The sequence below is a fragment of the Stegostoma tigrinum genome, chromosome 4 (assembly GCF_030684315.1).
Source record: "Stegostoma tigrinum isolate sSteTig4 chromosome 4, sSteTig4.hap1, whole genome shotgun sequence".
NCBI lineage: Eukaryota > Metazoa > Chordata > Chondrichthyes > Orectolobiformes > Stegostomatidae > Stegostoma > Stegostoma tigrinum.
In genome coordinates, this window is record NC_081357.1 from 2,738,718 (window position 1) to 2,757,115 (window position 18,398).

Below are 18,398 nucleotides of genomic sequence, written 5' to 3' on the forward strand. Positions count from 1 at the left end.
AGTCTGCTGCAGCTGTGTCCCCAAATCTTGGTCATCCCCCCCACTGAGCTAAATCAGCTGCTGGTCCAATAAGGCATCTTTTTCAAGTTCTCATCCTTGTCTTCAACCTCATCCACGTCCTCATCCTTTATAATCTTTGCAATCTCCTCCAGTCCTCCAACTCTCTAAGATATCCGTAATCCTCCAATCTCTTCTAAATCTCTGATTTGAACTGCTCAACCATTGATGGCTGTGCCTTTAAGCAGCTCTATGTTGTGGAATTTCCTTCTTAAATCTCCTCTAGTTTTCTATCCTCGTTCCTTTTTTTAAAGCACCTTTAAAATCCACTCCTTTGATTTAATAGCACATTGTGCGGGACCCTGGGGACTTCCTTACGTTGTAGTGCCGTTATAAGTACCGGTTGTTCTTGCCCATGGGTTTATCTGTCTCTACTTTCTTCACATGAATCATGCTTTTTTCTCCGAGGCTTTCTAATGGATTTGTTTGTATTTATGCTCTCTGGTAACGGTCCACCAAAGAATGAACTATTTTTTCCATATCAACTCTGTAAAACGCTCTCATGTGTTAGTCAGTTCCATGTCTTATCAATGAATGCCAGCTCTATAGTGCAGATGCAGGAGGTGTGGAGGTGATGGAGCATTATCTTCATCCAGCACTGTGTGCAGGGAGTTTGGTGCAGGGTAATGCTTCAGGCTGAGGTGTCAGGGCCCTACCTGAACGAAGAAATAGTACAGTGCCTCCCTGTTGTCGGGCAGATTGCCTTCACTCTCCTGGCTCTTCAGTTCCACAATGATATTGTCCAACTCTTCATTGTCAAACAGGCCTGGTACGTGGCCTGAATGTACAAGGCAGTTCAAATCTTCTAAAAACGTCTCCTGTACAAGAGAGAGAAAAGGAATTAGTTTGATTAACGGGACTCTCCTTGGCCAAATTTTACAGAAGGTTTCCTCTAATGGGCCTGAGAGAGTTACCCTTCTGTATGACACTGAAGACTGATCTCCAACCCACACCTAAACACTTCGCACACTGTGCGTGTTCCCACACCCAGATACACACATTGACTGGAGAATATAGGCTTTTGTTCATCTCAGAGTCAGAAGGTGAAAAGTTAAAGATGTAAAGGAGACTCTGATACATCCGTAGAGACAGGCTCAGTGCTGAGTGGGCTGGATACAAACCTTTGTAGATGGAGTGTTATCTGTTTCAGTGGAATCATTGCCAGCTCTCAGCCTGAAGGGGTGAGTTTAAATCCCATTCAGACAGCTCCTGTGAGAGGAACAGGGTCTCAGTACTTGCTGTCTAATGGGGTATCTGATGGACAATATTCTGAAGAACTGCCCCCATGATGGGTCTCTTCACTGTAACGATCGCTGTGGAGAAGGTACTTAGCAAACTCCAACTGTGAAGTAGGCATCAGGAAACTAATTCAAGAAGGACTTATTTCTGACTCGTCTTGAGACCTCACCAGCCTCCTGCCTCTGGATGACTTATTTCCGACTCGTCTTGAGGCCTCACCAGCCTCCTGCCTCTGGATGTCTTATTTCTGACTCGTCTTGAGACCTCACCAGCCTCCTGCCTCTGGATGTCTTATTTCTGACTCGTCTTGAGGCCTCACCAGCCTCCTGCCTCTGGATGTCTTATTCATCAGGTTTCAGGGTCACATTCCAACCCAAGGGGCTCTGTTACTGTGAAGCATTCATCATGTGATCTTCATCCTCACTATTCACTCACTCAATCCTCATTCACTCTAACTCTTTACCCTTCACTCATTCACTCCTCACTCACTCACCCACTCACTCCTCACTCACTCACTTTGTCACTCTTCACTTACTCATTCACAAGAAGAGAATGTGCGAGAAACTATGCTGAAAAATAGAATCATCCTCCTCACCATCACACTCTCACTCTCTCCCTCCTCAACCTCAAACATTACCCCTCGTTCTCACACTCCCCTTACTCACACTCACTCTCTCCTTCCTCACCCTCTCTCTCATCCTCCTCACCCTCACACTCTACCACCTCACCCTCACATTCTCTCCTTCCTCGCACTCTACCTCCTCACCCTCAGATAGGGGTTTGGGAGGATGCCCAGTGAGAGGTGAGTGTCAGTTAGTAACCTCTCTGTCTGAGTGGATGGTGCTGGGGATTATAAATGTGTGGCCTCAGAGACTCAGCAACACCGTCTCCGATCCTGGCGCTGTTTCTAAAGAGCCTAGGCCAGCTGCAGTCTGAACCTGGCATCATACCATCAAGATGGCAGACGTGGAGACTGCCAGCTCAGAAACGGGAAGTCCAAGTCCAGAAAGGGCAGAGCTCCTGATTACGGGTGCTCGGATAAAAAGTCCAGCCATCCTTCTGTTAGTAACCTATCAAACAACCAGACATCACAATACAGATTCTCAATACATTATCGAGGGAGCGCCGCACTGTCGGGGGTTCAGTGCTGAGGGAGCGCCGGACTGTCGGAGGGTCAGTACTGAGGGAGCGCCGCACTGTCAGAGGGTCAGTGCTGAGGGAGCACCGCAATGTCATAGGGTCAGTACTGAGGGAGCGCCGCACTGTCAGGGGGTCAGTGCTGAGGGAGCACCGCACTGTCAGAGGGTCAGTGCTGAGGGAGCGCCGCACTGTCAGAGGGTCAGTGCTGAGGGATGGCCGCACTGTCAGAGGGTCAGTGCTGAGGGAGGGCCGCATTGTCGGGGCGGTCAGTGCTGAGGGAGCGCCGCACTGTCGGAGGGTCAGTACTGAGGGAGGGCCGCATTGTCGGGGCGGTCAGTGCTGAGGGAGCGCCGCACTGTCGGAGGGTCAGTACTGAGGGAGGGCCGCACTGTCAGAGGGTCAGTGCTGAGGGAGCGCCGCACTGTCAGAGGGTCAGTGCTGAGGGAGGGCCGCACTGTCGGAGGGTCAGTGCTGAGGGAGGGCCGCACTGTCAGAGGGTCAGTGCTGAGGGAGGGCCGCACTGTCAGAGGGTCAGTGCTGAGGGAGCACCGCAATGTCATAGGGTCAGTACTGAGGGAGGGCCGCACTGTCAGGGGGTCAGTGCTGAGGGAGCGCCGCACTGTCAGAGGGTCAGTGCTGAGGGAGCGCCGCACTGTCAGAGGGTCAGTGCTGAGGGAGCGCCGCACTGTCAGAGGGTCAGTGCTGAGGGAGGGCCGCGCTGTCGGAGGGTCAGTGCTGAGGGAGGGCCGCACTGTTGGAGGGTCAGTGCTGAGGGAGGGCCGCACTGTCGGAGGGTCAGTGCTGAGGGAGGGCCGCACTGTCGGAGGGTCAGTGCTGAGGGAGGGCCGCACTGTTGGAGGGTCAGTGCTGAGGGAGTGCTGCACTGTTAGTGGGTCAGTACTGAGGAGGTGCCGCACTGTCAGAGGGTCAGGGCTAAGGGAGTGTCACAGTGTCAGAAGGTCAGGGCTAAGGGAGTGTCACAGTGTTGGAGAGTCAGTGCTGAGGGAATGTCATAGTGTCGGAGGGTCAGTGCTGAGGGAATGCCACAGTGTCGGAGGGTCAGTGCTGAGGGAGTGTCACAGTGTCAGAGGGTCAGTGCTGAGGGAATGCCACAGTGTTGGAGGGTCAGTGCTGAGGGAATGTCACAGTGTCAGAGGGTCAGTGCTGAGGGAGTGTCACAGTGTCAGAGGGTCAGTGCTGAGGGAATGCCACAGTGTTGGAGGGTCAGTGCTGAGGGAGTGTCACAGTGTCAGAGGGTCAGTGCTGAGGGAATGCCACAGTGTTGGAGGGTCAGTGCTGAGGGAATGTCACAGTGTCAGAGGGTCAGTGCTGAGGGAGTGTCACAGTGTCAGAGGGTCAGTGCTGAGGGAATGCCACAGTGTCGGAGGGTCAGTGCTGAGGGAATGCCACAGTGTCGGAGGGTCAGTGCTGAGGGAATGTCACAGTGTCGGAGGGTCAGTGCTGAGGGAATGCCACAGTGTCGGAGGGTCAGTGCTGAGGGAGTGTCACAGTGTCAGAGGGTCAGTGCTGAGGGAATGCCACAGTGTTGGAGGGTCAGTGCTGAGGGAATGTCACAGTGTCGGAGGGTCAGTGCTGAGGGAATGCCACAGTGTCGGAGAGTCAGTGCTGAGGGAATGCCACAGTGTCAGAAGGTCAGTGCTGAGGGAATGCCGCACTGTCAGAGGGTCAGGGCTAAGGGAGTGTCACAGTGTCAGAAGGTCAGGGCTAAGGGAGTGTCACAGTGTTGGAGAGTCAGTGCTGAGGGAATGTCATAGTGTCGGAGGGTCAGTGCTGAGGGAATGCCACAGTGTCGGAGGGTCAGTGCTGAGGGAATGCCACAGTGTCGGAGGGTCAGTGCTGAGGGAGTGTCACAGTGTCAGAGGGTCAGTGCTGAGGGAATGCCACAGTGTTGGAGGGTCAGTGCTGAGGGAATGTCACAGTGTCGGAGGGTCAGTGCTGAGGGAATGCCACAGTGTCGGAGGGTCAGTGCTGAGGGAGTGTCACAGTGTCAGAGGGTCAGTGCTGAGGGAATGCCACAGTGTTGGAGAGTCAGTGCTGAGGGAATGCCACAGTGTCAGAAGGTCAGTGCTGAGGGAATGCCGCAGTGTCAGAGGGTCAGTGCTGAGGGAATGCCACAGTGTTCGAGGGTCAATGCTGAGGGAGTGCCACAGTGTCGGAGGGTCAGTGCTGAGGGAGTGCCACAGTGTCGGAGGGTCAATGCTGAGGGAATGCCACAGTGTTCGAGGGTCAATGCTGAGGGAGTGCCACAGTGTCGGAGGGTCAGTGCTGAGGGAGTGCCACAGTGTTCGAGGGTCAATGCTGAGGGAGTGCCACAGTGTTCGAGGGTCAATGCTGAGGGAATGCCACAGTGTTCGAGGGTCAATGCTGAGGGAGTGCCACAGTGTTCGAGGGTCAGTGCTGAGGGAATGCCACAGTGTTCGAGGGTCAATGCTGAGGGAGTGCCACAGTGTTCGAGGGCCAATGCTGAGGGAGTGCCACAGTGTTCGAGGGCCAATGCTGAGGGAGTGCCACAGTGTTCGAGGGTCAATGCTGAGGGAGTGCCACAGTGTTCGAGGGTCAATGCTGAGGGAGTATCACAGTGTCGGAGGGTCAGTGCTGAGGGAGTGCCACAGTGTTCGAGGGTCAATGCTGAGGGAGTGTCACAGTGTCGGAGGGTCAGTGCTGAGGGAGTGCAACAGTGTTCGAGGGTCAATGCTGAGGGAGTGTCACAGTGTCGGAGGGTCAGTGCTGAGGGAGTGCCACAGTGTTCGAGGGTCAATGCTGAGGGAATGCCACAGTGTTCGAGGGTCAATGCTGAGGGAGTGCCACAGTGTTCGAGGGCCAATGCTGAGGGAGTGCCACAGTGTTCGAGGGTCAATGCTGAGGGAGTGCCACAGTGTTCGAGGGTCAATGCTGAGGGAGTGTCACAGTGTCGGAGGGTCAGTGCTGAGGGAGTGCCACAGTGTTCGAGGGTCAATGCTGAGGGAGTGTCACAGTGTCGGAGGGTCAGTGCTGAGGGAGTGCCACAGTGTTCGAGGGTCAATGCTGAGGGAGTGCCACAGTGTTTGGAGGGTCAATGCTGAGGGAGTGCCACAGTGTTTGAGGGTCAATGCTGAGGGAGTGTCACAGTGTCGGAGGGTCAGTGCTGAGGGAGTGCCACAGTGTTCGAGGGTCAATGCTGAGGGAGTGCCACAGTGTTCGAGGGTCAATGCTGAGGGAATGCCACAGTGTTCGAGGGTCAATGCTGAGGGAGTGCCACAGTGTTCGAGGGTCAGTGCTGAGGGAATGCCACAGTGTTCGAGGGTCAATGCTGAGGGAATGCCACAGTGTTCGAGGGCCAATGCTGAGGGAGTGCCACAGTGTTCGAGGGTCAATGCTGAGGGAGTGCCACAGTGTTCGAGGGTCAATGCTGAGGGAGTGTCACAGTGTCGGAGGGTCAGTGCTGAGGGAGTGCCACAGTGTTCGAGGGTCAATGCTGAGGGAGTGTCACAGTGTCGGAGGGTCAGTGCTGAGGGAGTGCAACAGTGTTCGAGGGTCAATGCTGAGGGAGTGTCACAGTGTCGGAGGGTCAGTGCTGAGGGAGTGCCACAGTGTTCGAGGGTCAATGCTGAGGGAGTGCCACAGTGTTTGGAGGGTCAATGCTGAGGGAGTGCCACAGTGTTTGAGGGTCAATGCTGAGGGAGTGTCACAGTGTCGGAGGGTCAATGCTGAGGGAGTGCCACAGTGTTCGAGGGTCAATGCTGAGGGAGTGCCACAGTGTTCGAGGGTGAATGCTGAGGGAGTGCCACAGTGTCGGAGGGTCAGTGCTGAGAATGTCCTCTATGCTGGTCACAGCAGCACAGTGTGGATTTTGCAGATGTAGCATTGTTTGAATAAAACATTAATTTGAGGGCCTGTCTATCTGCTCAGGTTAAAGTATGAGATGCCCTGATCCTTCTGTAATCTATAGCTGTGGATTTCTCTCTCCCTTTTAGGCCTGTGCACTATCTGTCTATCTCTCTCTCAGACAATGGATCCACATTAGCTTTATTTCAGCTGCCATTGCAGGAGTGCAGTGGTTGGAGTGTGTTTCGGGACATCCAAACCCTGTCTTTGTTGCTGTGCAAATGTGTGGTGTATTCTCTGCACCTTGATGAGATCTTTATCTGCCAGCAGCAGTACTGTCTTGACACCGTTCACGCCTGCCTGTCTGAAAAGTTTCTTCAGCTCCTCCTGGAAGTCAGTGTGGTTGTAATCCTGTCGAATGGAAAGCACCGCTAGCTCACAGTCAGCAACGTGGCAGGCTAGAGTAGAATTGGTCCATTTTCCTGTGCTGTCCACTCCCACCTGGTTCCGAAAACAACAATGTGGAAATGATGCTTAAATTTTGTGTTGGACACACCTCAAACATAGAATTACACAATACTGCAGGTACCTGAAAACAAAACTGTAAAATAACAGTAAAATGTTGGAAATATTCAGCAATGTAGGCTGCATTTGTGAAGGGCAAAGAGAGGGAGAGGGAGAGAGGGAAAGAGACATTCCAATTTGGCAAGGATAAGATATGGTTTCTCCATGGCTTTTCCTGAGATTACTTGGGAGTTTGAATTTGATTTGTGGGGAGCACTTGCTCATTCTCACCAACTCCATCATTGGGTAAGATGCTGTGACACTCCCTCAGCACTGACCCTCCGACACTGTGGCATTCCCTCAGCACTGATCCTCCGACACTGAGGCATTCCCTCAGCACTGACCTTCCGACACTGTGGCATATCCTCAGCACTGACCCTCCGACACTGTGGCATTCCCTCAGCACTGACCCTCTGACACTGCGGCATTCCCTCAGCACTGACCCTCCGACAGTGTGGCATTCCCTCAGCACTGACCCTCCAACATTGTGGCATTCCCTCAGCACTGACCCTCATACAGAGAGAGAGAGAGACAGAGGAAGAGATTGAGAAAGAGAGAGAGGCAGAAAGGGGAGGGGGGGGTGTGGAGTGTCTGTGTGTGTGTGTGTGTGTGTGTGTGTCTGTGTGTGTGTGTGTGTGTGTGTGTCTGTGTGTGTGTGTGTGAGTGTGTGTGTCTGTGTGTGTGTGAGAGAGAGAGAAAGGGGGTGCAAGTGTATGTGTGTGTCTGTCTGTCTGTTTAGGTGAGTGAGACAGAGAGAGTGAGCAAGACAGATGCACTGAGTACCATCATCAGGTGTCCCCTGGGTTGACTGAAGACTCGAGCAGCTCGGACAATGTGTTCCACAGCTTCTTTAAAGAAAACTGGGTGAGTGACCTGTGGAGGGATAAAAAGAAACAGTCAGTATCTACTGATCATCAACTTAACCATGAACATCAACATCATTATTGTTGACAATTTCATTAGCAATCCAACTGTCCAAATCCCTCTCACTGTCCCCATCAATGTCACTGACTCCATCACAGACACTCTCCCCATCACTCTCCCTGCCCCGTCACTGTCACTGCCCCCATCATTTCCCCTGAACCCATCACTGTCCCCGTCCCCATCACTCTCCCCGTCCCCATCACTCTCCCCGTCCCCATCACTCTCCCTGTCCCCATCACTCTCCCTGTCCCCATCACTGCCCCTGTCCCCATCACTGTCCCCGTCCCCATCACTGTCCCCGTCCCCATCACTCTCCCTGTCCCCATCACTCTCCCTGTCCCCATCACTGCCTCAGTCCCCATCACTCTCCCTGTCCCCATCACTCTCCCTGTCCCCATCACTGCCTCAGTCCCCATCACTCTCCCTGTCCCCATCACTCTGCCTGTCCCCATCACTCTGCCTGTCCCCATCACTCTCCCTGTCCCCATCACTCTGCCTGTCCCCATCACTCTGCCTGTCCCCATCACTCTCCCTGTCCCCATCACTCTGCCTGTCCCCATCACTCTCCCTGTCCCCATCACTCTGCCTGTCCCCATCACTCTCCCTGTCTCCATCACTGTCACTGTCCTCATCACTCTGCCTGTCCCCATCACTCTGCCTGTCCCCATCACTCTCCCCTGTTCCCATCACTGTTTCTGTCTCCGTCACTCTCCCGGTCGCCGTCACTCTCCCGGTCACCATCACTGTCCCGGTTCCCATCACTCTCCCGGTCCCCATCACTCTCCCTGTTCCCATCACTGTCACTGCCCCAATCACTGTCCCTGTCCCCATCACTGTCCCGCATCACTGTCACAGATTCTGTCACTCTCACTGTCCCCATCATAGTCACTGTTCCATCGCTCTCACTGTCGCCACCACTCTCACTGTCCCCATCACCCTGTTTCTTTGCCTATCCCCATCATTATCACTTCTTCCTCATCATCACCATCCTCAACACCATTCTCCGCATCCTATTAGTCTCCACCATCACCACCATCCTCGTTCCTATTTGTATCCTTACAGTCAGTCACCTTATTTGCATGCACATTTATCTCATTGCTCTCTTCAGCAGCATAGATTCATCAGCTGCTATCTCATTCAAGGTGAGAGATGGTAATTGATTAAATCTCTGGGTCTCAACACCTCTATTGGGGCACAAATTTGGGAAGCTGGAATCTTTCAGGTGAACTCTGAAAGTGCAGAAACGAATGCCTGCTGTTGGTGCTATACTTTGTTGGAACCAGCATTCCCACCAGCATATTTAACAGACCCCCTCAGGTAAATGTGCCATAGTACTAAATGCCCATAGAGCTGCTCTCTCACTAGTGGGAGAGGTGCCTGCTAGTGGTTTAACATGAGGGTGCTCACGCCTAATGTAAGGGGAAAGTTTGTGAAGGCAGAATCTTTCTGGTAAACTGATCTAGAGCGGCTCCTCATTAGTATCATCCTCTGCACCAACCCTGTCCTGGTTTTCTCACGGTGTCCCAGTGGAGGTGGTGCTGGGTGGGTTGTGGGCTTTTATTACTGTCTGTCTGATGGGAATCCTGTCTCTTACTTTCATATTTGTTGAGCTGTGCCTGAAGTGGTAATCTGCGAGCACATTTTCCAGTTTTTTCATATTTGTAATCCGTTTGTAGATTCTGTTGCTGCTTGGGAGATACAAATCCATAAAATTTCCAAATAAAAAAGAATCAGCAATCAACTGAGCAGGGCTCCACTTCACCTGGTAGATCAAAAAATCAGAAAACCCAGTCAATCGTTCAGTTCATAACACAACAAACACTCGTCAATATTGTACCATCCTCAAATCTCCTGCTCAATATCAGGCATTCTGTTCAACCCCTCTCCAATATCAGAGATCGTGTATAAACCCCCTCGCCAATATCAGACATTGTGTTCAACGCCTCTCCAATATCAGACATTGTGTTCAACCCCCTCTCTAATATCAGACATTGTGTTCAACCCTCTCCAATATCAGACATTCTGTTAAATCCCCTCTCCAATATCAAACATTGTGTTAAACCCTCTCTCCAATATCAGACATTGTGTTAACCCCTCTCCAACATCAGACATTGTGTTCACCCCCCTTTCCAATATCAGACATTGTGTTAAACCCCCTCTCCAATATCACACATTGTGTTAACCCCTCTCCAATATCAGACATTGTGCTAAAGCCCTCTCCAACATCAGACATTGTGTTCAACCCCCTCTCCAATATCAGACATTGTGTTAAACCCCTCTAAAATATCAGACATTGTGTTAACCCCTCTCCACTATCAGACATTGTGTTAACCCCTCTCCAACATCAGACATTGTGTTCAACCCCCTTTCCAATATCAGACATTGTGTTAAACCCCCTCTCCAATATCACACATTGTGTTAACCCCTCTCCAACATCAGACATTGTGTTAAACCCCCTCTCCAATATCAGACATTGTGTTAAACCCTCTCCAATATCAGACATTGTGCTAAACCCCTCTCCAACATCAGACATTGTGTTCAACCCCCTCTCTAATATCAGACATTGTGTTAACCCCTCTCCAATATCAGACATTGTGTTAAACCCTCTCTCCAATATCAGACATTGTGTTCAACCCCCTCTCCAATATCAGACATTGTGTTAAACCCCTCTCCAATATCAGACATTGTGTTAAACCCTTCTCCATTATCAGACATTGTGTTAAATCCCCTCTCCAATATCAGACATCGTGTTAACCCCTCTCCAATATCAGACATTGTGTTAAACCCCATCTCCAATATCAGACATTGTGTTAAACCCCCTCTCCAATGTCAGACATCGTGTTAACCCCCTTTCCAATATCAGACATTGTGTTAAACCCCTCTCCAATATCACACATTGTGTTAAACCCCCTCTCCAATGTCAGACATCGTGTTAACCCCCTTTCCAATATCAGACATTGTGTTAAACCCCTCTCCAATATCACACATTGTGTTAAACCCCCTCTCCAATGTCAGACATTGTGTTAAACCCTCTCCAATATCAGACATTGTGTTAAACCCTCTCTCCAATATCAGACATTGTGCTAAACCCCTCTCCAATAGCAGAGATTGTGTTAAACCCTCTCTCCAATATCAGACATTGTGTTAAACCCCTCTCCAATATCACACATTGTGTTAAACTCCCTCTCCAATGTCAGACATTGTGTTAAACCCTCTCCAATATCAGACATTGTGTTAAACCCTCTCTCCAATATCAGACATTGTGTTCAACCCCTCTCCAATATCAGACATTGTGTTAAATCCTTCTCCAATATCAGACATTGTGTTAAATCCCTTCTGCAATATCAGACATCGTGTTAACCCCTCTCCAATATCAGACATTGTGTGAAACCCCTCTCCAATATCAGGTATTGTGTTAAACCCCCTCTCCAATATCAGACATTGTGTTAACCCCCCTCTCTGATATCAGACATTGTGTTAAACCCCCTGTCTGATATCAGACATTGTGTTAACCTCTCTCCAATATCAGACATTGTGTTCAACCCCCTCTCTCATATCAGACATTGTTTTAAACCCTCTCTCCAATATCAGACATTGTGTTAAACTCCCTCTCCAATATCACACATTGTGTTAAACCCTCTCCACTATCAGACATTGAGCTAAACCCCTCTCCAACATCTGACATTGTGTTCAACGCCCTCTCCAATATCAGACATTGTGTTAAACCCCCTCTCCAATATCAGACATTGTGTTAAATCCTTCTCCAATATCAGACATTGTGTTAAATCCCTTCTGCAATATCAGACATCGTGTTAACCCCTCTCCAATATCAGACATTGTGTGAAACCCCTCTCCAATATCAGGCATTGTGTTAAACCCTCTCTCCAATATCAGACATTGTGTTAACCCCTCTCCAACATCAGACATTGTGTTCACCCCCCTTTCCAACATCAGACATTGTGTTCACCCCCCTTTCCAATATCAGACATTGTGTTAAACCCCCTCTCCAATATCACACATTGTGTTAACCCCTCTCCAATATCAGACATTGTGCTAAAGCCCTCTCCAACATCAGACATTGTGTTCAACCCCCTCTCCAATATCAGACATTGTGTTAAACCCCTCTAAAATATCAGACATTGTGTTAACCCCTCTCCACTATCAGACATTGTGTTAACCCCTCTCCAACATCAGACATTGTGTTCAACCCCCTTTCCAATATCAGACATTGTGTTAAACCCCCTCTCCAATATCACACATTGTGTTAACCCCTCTCCAACATCAGACATTGTGTTAAACCCCCTCTCCAATATCAGACATTGTGTTAAACCCTCTCCAATATCAGACATTGTGCTAAACCCCTCTCCAACATCAGACATTGTGTTCAACCCCCTCTCTAATATCAGACATTGTGTTAACCCCTCTCCAATATCAGACATTGTGTTAAACCCTCTCTCCAATATCAGACATTGTGTTCAACCCCCTCTCCAATATCAGACATTGTGTTAAACCCCTCTCCAATATCAGACATTGTGTTAAACCCTTCTCCATTATCAGACATTGTGTTAAATCCCCTCTCCAATATCAGACATCGTGTTAACCCCTCTCCAATATCAGACATTGTGTTAAACCCCATCTCCAATATCAGACATTGTGTTAAACCCCCTCTCCAATGTCAGACATCGTGTTAACCCCCTTTCCAATATCAGACATTGTGTTAAACCCCTCTCCAATATCACACATTGTGTTAAACCCCCTCTCCAATGTCAGACATCGTGTTAACCCCCTTTCCAATATCAGACATTGTGTTAAACCCCTCTCCAATATCACACATTGTGTTAAACCCCCTCTCCAATGTCAGACATTGTGTTAAACCCTCTCCAATATCAGACATTGTGTTAAACCCTCTCTCCAATATCAGACATTGTGCTAAACCCCTCTCCAATAGCAGAGATTGTGTTAAACCCTCTCTCCAATATCAGACATTGTGTTAAACCCCTCTCCAATATCACACATTGTGTTAAACTCCCTCTCCAATGTCAGACATTGTGTTAAACCCTCTCCAATATCAGACATTGTGTTAAACCCTCTCTCCAATATCAGACATTGTGTTCAACCCCTCTCCAATATCAGACATTGTGTTCAACCCTCTCTCCAATATCAGACATTGTGTTGAACCCCATCTTCAATATCAGACATTGTGTTAAAACCCTCTCCAATATCAGACATTGTGTTAACCCCTCTCCAATATCAGACATTGTGTTAAACCCCCTCTCCAATATCAGACATTGTGTTAACCCCCCTCTCTGATATCAGACATTGTGTTAAACCCCCTCTCCAATATCAGACATTGTGTTAACCCCTCTCCAATATCAGACATTGTGTTAAACCCCCTGTCTGATATCAGACATTGTGTTAACCCCTCTCCAATATCAGACATTGTGTTCAACCCCCTCTCTAATATCAGACATTGTGTTAAACCCTCTCCCCAACATCAGACACTGTGTTAAACGCTCTCACCAATATCAGAGATCGTGTTAAACCCTCCGCAATATCAGACATTTTGTTCAACCCTCTCTCCAATATCAGACATTCTGTTAAACCCTCTCTCCAATATCAGACATTGTGTTAAACCCCCTCTCCAATATCAGACATTGTGTTAACCCCCCTCTCTGATATCAGACATTGTGTTAAACCCCCTGTCTGATATCAGACATTGTGTTAACCTCTCTCCAATATCAGACATTGTGTTCAACCCCCTCTCTCATATCAGACATTGTTTTAAACCCTCTCTCCAATATCAGACATTGTGTTAAACCCCCTCTCCAATATCACACATTGTGTTAAACCCTCTCCACTATCAGACATTGAGCTAAACCCCTCTCCAACATCTGACATTGTGTTCAACGCCCTCTCCAATATCAGACATTGTGTTAAATCCTTCTCCAATATCAGACATTGTGTTAAATCCCTTCTGCAATATCAGACATCGTGTTAACCCCTCTCCAATATCAGACATTGTGTTAAACCCCTCTCCAATATCAGGCATTGTGTTAAACCCCCTCTCCAATGTCAGACATCGTGTTAACCCCCTTTCCAATATCAGACATTGTGTTAAACCCCCTCTCCAATATCAGACATTGTGTTAAATCCTTCTCCAATATCAGACATTGTGTTAAATCCCTTCTGCAATATCAGACATCGTGTTAACCCCCTTTCCAATATCAGACATTGTGTTAAACCCCTCTCCAATATCACACATTGTGTTAAACCCCCTCTCCAATTTCAGACATTGTGTTAAACCCTCTCCAATATCAGACATTGTGTTAAACCCTCTCTCCAATATCAGACATTGTGTTAAACCCCATCTCCAATATCAGACATTGTGTTAACCCCTCTCCAATATCAGACATCGTGTTAAACCCTCTCCAATATCAGACATTGTGTTAAACCCCCTCTCCAATATCAGACATTGTGTTAAATCCTTCTCCAATATCACACATTGTGTTAACCCCTCTCCACTATTAGACATTGTGCTAAACCCCTCTCCAAGATCTGACATTGTGTTAAACCCCCTCTCCAATATCAGACATTGTGTTAATCCCCCTCTCTGATATCAGACATTGTGTTAAACCCCCTGTCTGATATCAGACATTGTGTTAACCCCTCTCCAATATCAGACATTGTGTTCAACCCCCTCTCTCATATCAGACATTGTTTTAAACCCTCTCTCCAATATCAGACATTGTGTTAAACCCCCTCTCCAATATCACACATTGTGTTAAACCCTCTCCAATATCAGACATTGAGCTAAACCCCTCTCCAACATCTGACATTGTGTTCAACGCCCTCTCCAATATCAGACATTGTGTTAAACCCCCTCTCCAATATCAGACATTGTGTTAAACCCCTCTCCAATATCAGGCATTGTGTTAAACCCCCTCTCCAATGTCAGACATCGTGTTAACCCCCTTTCCAATATCAGACATTGTGTTAAACCCCCTCTCCAATATCAGACATTGTGTTAAATCCTTCTCCAATATCAGACATTGTGTTAAATCCCTTCTGCAATATCAGACATTGTGTTAAACCCCCTTTCCAATATCAGACATTGTGTTAAACCCCTCTCCAATATCACACATTGTGTTAAACCCCCTCTCCAATTTCAGACATTGTGTTAAACCCTCTCCAATATCAGACATTGTGTTAAACCCTCTCTCCAATATCAGACATTGTGTTAAACCCCATCTCCAATATCAGACATTGTGTTAACCCCTCTCCAATATCAGACATCGTGTTAAACCCTCTCCAATATCAGACATTGTGTTAAACCCCCTCTCCAATATCAGACATTGTGTTAAATCCTTCTCCAATATCACACATTGTGTTAATCCCTCTCCACTATTAGACATTGTGCTAAACCCCTCTCCAACATCTGACATTGTGTTCAACGCCCTCTCCAATATCAGACATTGTGTCAAACCCCTCTCCAATATCAGACATTGTGTTAAACCCTCTCTCTAATATCAGACATTGAGTTAAACCCTCTCCAATATCAGACATTGCGTTAAACCCTCTCTCCAATATCAGACATTGTGTTAAACCCTCTCTCTAATATCAGACATTGAGTTAACCCCCCTCTCTAATATCAGACATTGTGTTAAATCCTCTCCAATATCAGACATTGTGTTCAACCTCTCTCCAATATCAGACATTGTGTTAAACCCCATCTCCAATATCAGACATTGTGTTAACCCCTCTCCAATATCAGACATCATGTTAAACACTCTCCAATATCAGACATTGTGTTAAACCCTCTCCAATATCAGACATTGTGTTCAACCCTCTCTCCAATATCAGACATTGTGTTAAACCCCTCTCCAATATCAGACATTGTGTTAAACCCCCTCTCCAATATCAGACATTGTCTTAACCCCTCTCCAATATCAGACATTGTGTTAACCCCTCTCCGATATCAGACATTGTGTTCAACCCCCTCTCTAATATCAGACATTGTTTTAAACCCACTCTCCAATATCAGACATTGTGTTCAAACCCCTCTCCAACATCAGACATTGTGTTAACCCCTCTCCAATATCAGACATTGTGTTAAACCCCTCTCCAATATCAGACATTGTGTTAAACCCCATCTCCAATATCAGACATTGTGTTAACCCCTCTCCAATATCAGACATCGTGTTAAACCCTCTCCAATATCAGACATTGTGTTAAACCCCCTCTCCAATATCAGACATTGTGTTAAACCCCTCTAAAATATCAGACATTGTGTTAACCCCTCTCCACTATTAGACATTGTGCTAAACCCCTCTCCAACATCTGACATTGTGTTCAACGCCCTCTCCAATATCAGACATTGTGTCAAACCCCTCTCCAATATCAGACATTGTGTTAAACCCTCTCTCTAATATCAGACATTGAGTTAAACCCTCTCCAATATCAGACATTGCGTTAAACCCTCTCTCCAATATCAGACATTGTGTTAAACCCTCTCTCTAATATCAGACATTGAGTTAACCCCCCTCTCTAATATCAGACATTGTGTTAAATCCTCTCCAATATCAGACATTGTGTTCAACCTCTCTCCAATATCAGACATTGTGTTAAACCCCATCTCCAATATCAGACATTGTGTTAAACCCCTCTCCAATATCAGACATTGTGTTAAACCCCCTCTCCAATATCTGACATTGTCTTAACCCCTCTCCAATATCAGACATTGTGTTAACCCCTCTCCGATATCAGACATTGTGTTCAACCCCCTCTCTAATATCAGACATTGTTTTAAACCCACTCTCCAACATCAGACATTGTGTTAAACCCCTCTCCAATATCAGACATTGTGTTAAACCCCCTCTCCAATATCAGACATTGTGTTAAACCCCCTGTCTGATATCAGACATTGTGTTAACCCCTCTCCAATATCAGACATTGTGTTAAACCCTCTCCAATATCAGACATTGTTTTAAACCCTCTGTCCAATATCAGACATTGTGTTATACCCCCTCTCCAATATCAGACATTGTGTTCAACCCTCTCCAATATCAGACTTTGTGTTCAACCCTCTTTCCAATATCAGACATTGCGTTAAACCCCCTCTCCAATACCAGACATTGTGTTAAACCCCCTCTCCAATACCAGACATTGTGTTAAACCCCCTCTCCAATACCAGACATTGTGTTATACCCTCTCCAATATCAGACACAGAGTTAAAAGCCTGCCCAATATCAATACAGTCCTCCTGTAAAGACTCCATCCCATTCTCTCAGTTCCTCCATGTCTGTCGTAGATGTTCAGATGAGGGCAACTTTGACAAGGGTGCCTCCGAAATGTCCACCTTCTTCCTCAACCAAGGATTCCGCAGCACTGTCATCAACAGGGCCCTCAACTGGGTCTGACCCATCTCCCGCACTTCCACCCTCACCACTTCTCTTCCCTTCCGCAACAGCGATAGGGTTCCCCTTGTCCTCACCCTCGCAATTGGACTGGGATTGTGGGATCAGGGTGAGGGAACTGCTCCATCAGACACGGGGTTGTGGGATTTGGATCAGGGAGCTGCACCATCAAACCCAGGATTGTGGGATCAGGGTCAGGAAACTGCACCATCAGCCCCGGGATTGTGGGATTGGCCACAGTGAATCTGAGATGGAGCTCCAACCGTCATTTGTGCACAGTCCTTGGTGTGAGTTGAATGCAGTGAGACTCATTTGCTTGTGGATGTTTAGAGTAGTCTAAGCCATTGGATTTGTGCATCAGTTTGTAAAGATATATGTGTAGATTAAGCTAATAAATATGTTATTTATTTACATGCATATGCCTTCTGACAATCATTTTGATCAGACGTTAAAGAAAGCATTAGATATTTTTAGGCCAACAATACAGAGACAAATAACTTTCCAGAAATTTTGGGGATCACAGGCTTTAGTCAGAGGAAGGAACTGAAGGAAACAGATATTTGAAGAGAAATGGTTTTCAGGAACTTGTTGGAGTTAAAGGAGATAATTCCCCGAGCCCTGATAACCCACATTCCACAGAACTAAAGAAAGTGACTCTAGAAATACTGAATGCTTTGGTGGTCATCTTACTCCAGAGACCCAGGTAATGCCCTGGTTACCTGGGTTCAAATTCAATAAATATCTGGAACTAAGAATCTAATGATGACCGTGAATCCATTGTCAATTGTTGGAAAAACCCATCTGCCTCACGAATGTCCTTTAGGGAAGGAACCTGCCATCCTTACCTGGTCTGGCCCACCTGTGACTGCAGACCCATAGCAATGTGGTTGACTCTTAACTGCCCTCTGGGTAATTAGGGATGGACAATAAATGCCGCTTAGCCAGTGACACCCTCATCCCGTGAATGAATACAATAATAAAAAGAGTTAATATTTCAAATGTGACTGTAATCATCCGACTCTTTTTAGAGCCCTTACAGTGCGGAAGCAGGTCATTTGGCCCAACAAGTCCACACTGAACGTCTGAAGAGCATCCCACCCTATCCCCACACCTCCCATGGCTAATCCACATAGCCTACACATGAAGCACGGCCAATTCACCTCACCTGCCCATTTAATGACTGTGGGAGGAACCCACGCAGACACAGGGAGAATGTATAAACTCCACACAGAAAGT

General features: G+C 47.7%; 1 protein-coding gene across 1 annotated transcript in view; it reads right to left on the minus strand.

The window, feature by feature from the left end:
* The window catches only part of LOC125452334 (dynein axonemal heavy chain 6-like), a 920,763-nt gene that overhangs the window by 438,175 nt on the left and 464,190 nt on the right, over window positions 1–18,398 (minus strand). Inside the window, exons 52-55 of the mRNA XM_059645527.1 lie at window positions 9,344–9,511; window positions 7,609–7,698; window positions 6,565–6,762; window positions 714–875 (exon numbers count right to left, since the gene is read on the minus strand). Coding sequence (XP_059501510.1) covers window positions 714–875; window positions 6,565–6,762; window positions 7,609–7,698; window positions 9,344–9,511 — 618 coding nt within the window. The remainder of the gene's footprint in view (window positions 1–713; window positions 876–6,564; window positions 6,763–7,608; window positions 7,699–9,343; window positions 9,512–18,398) is intronic.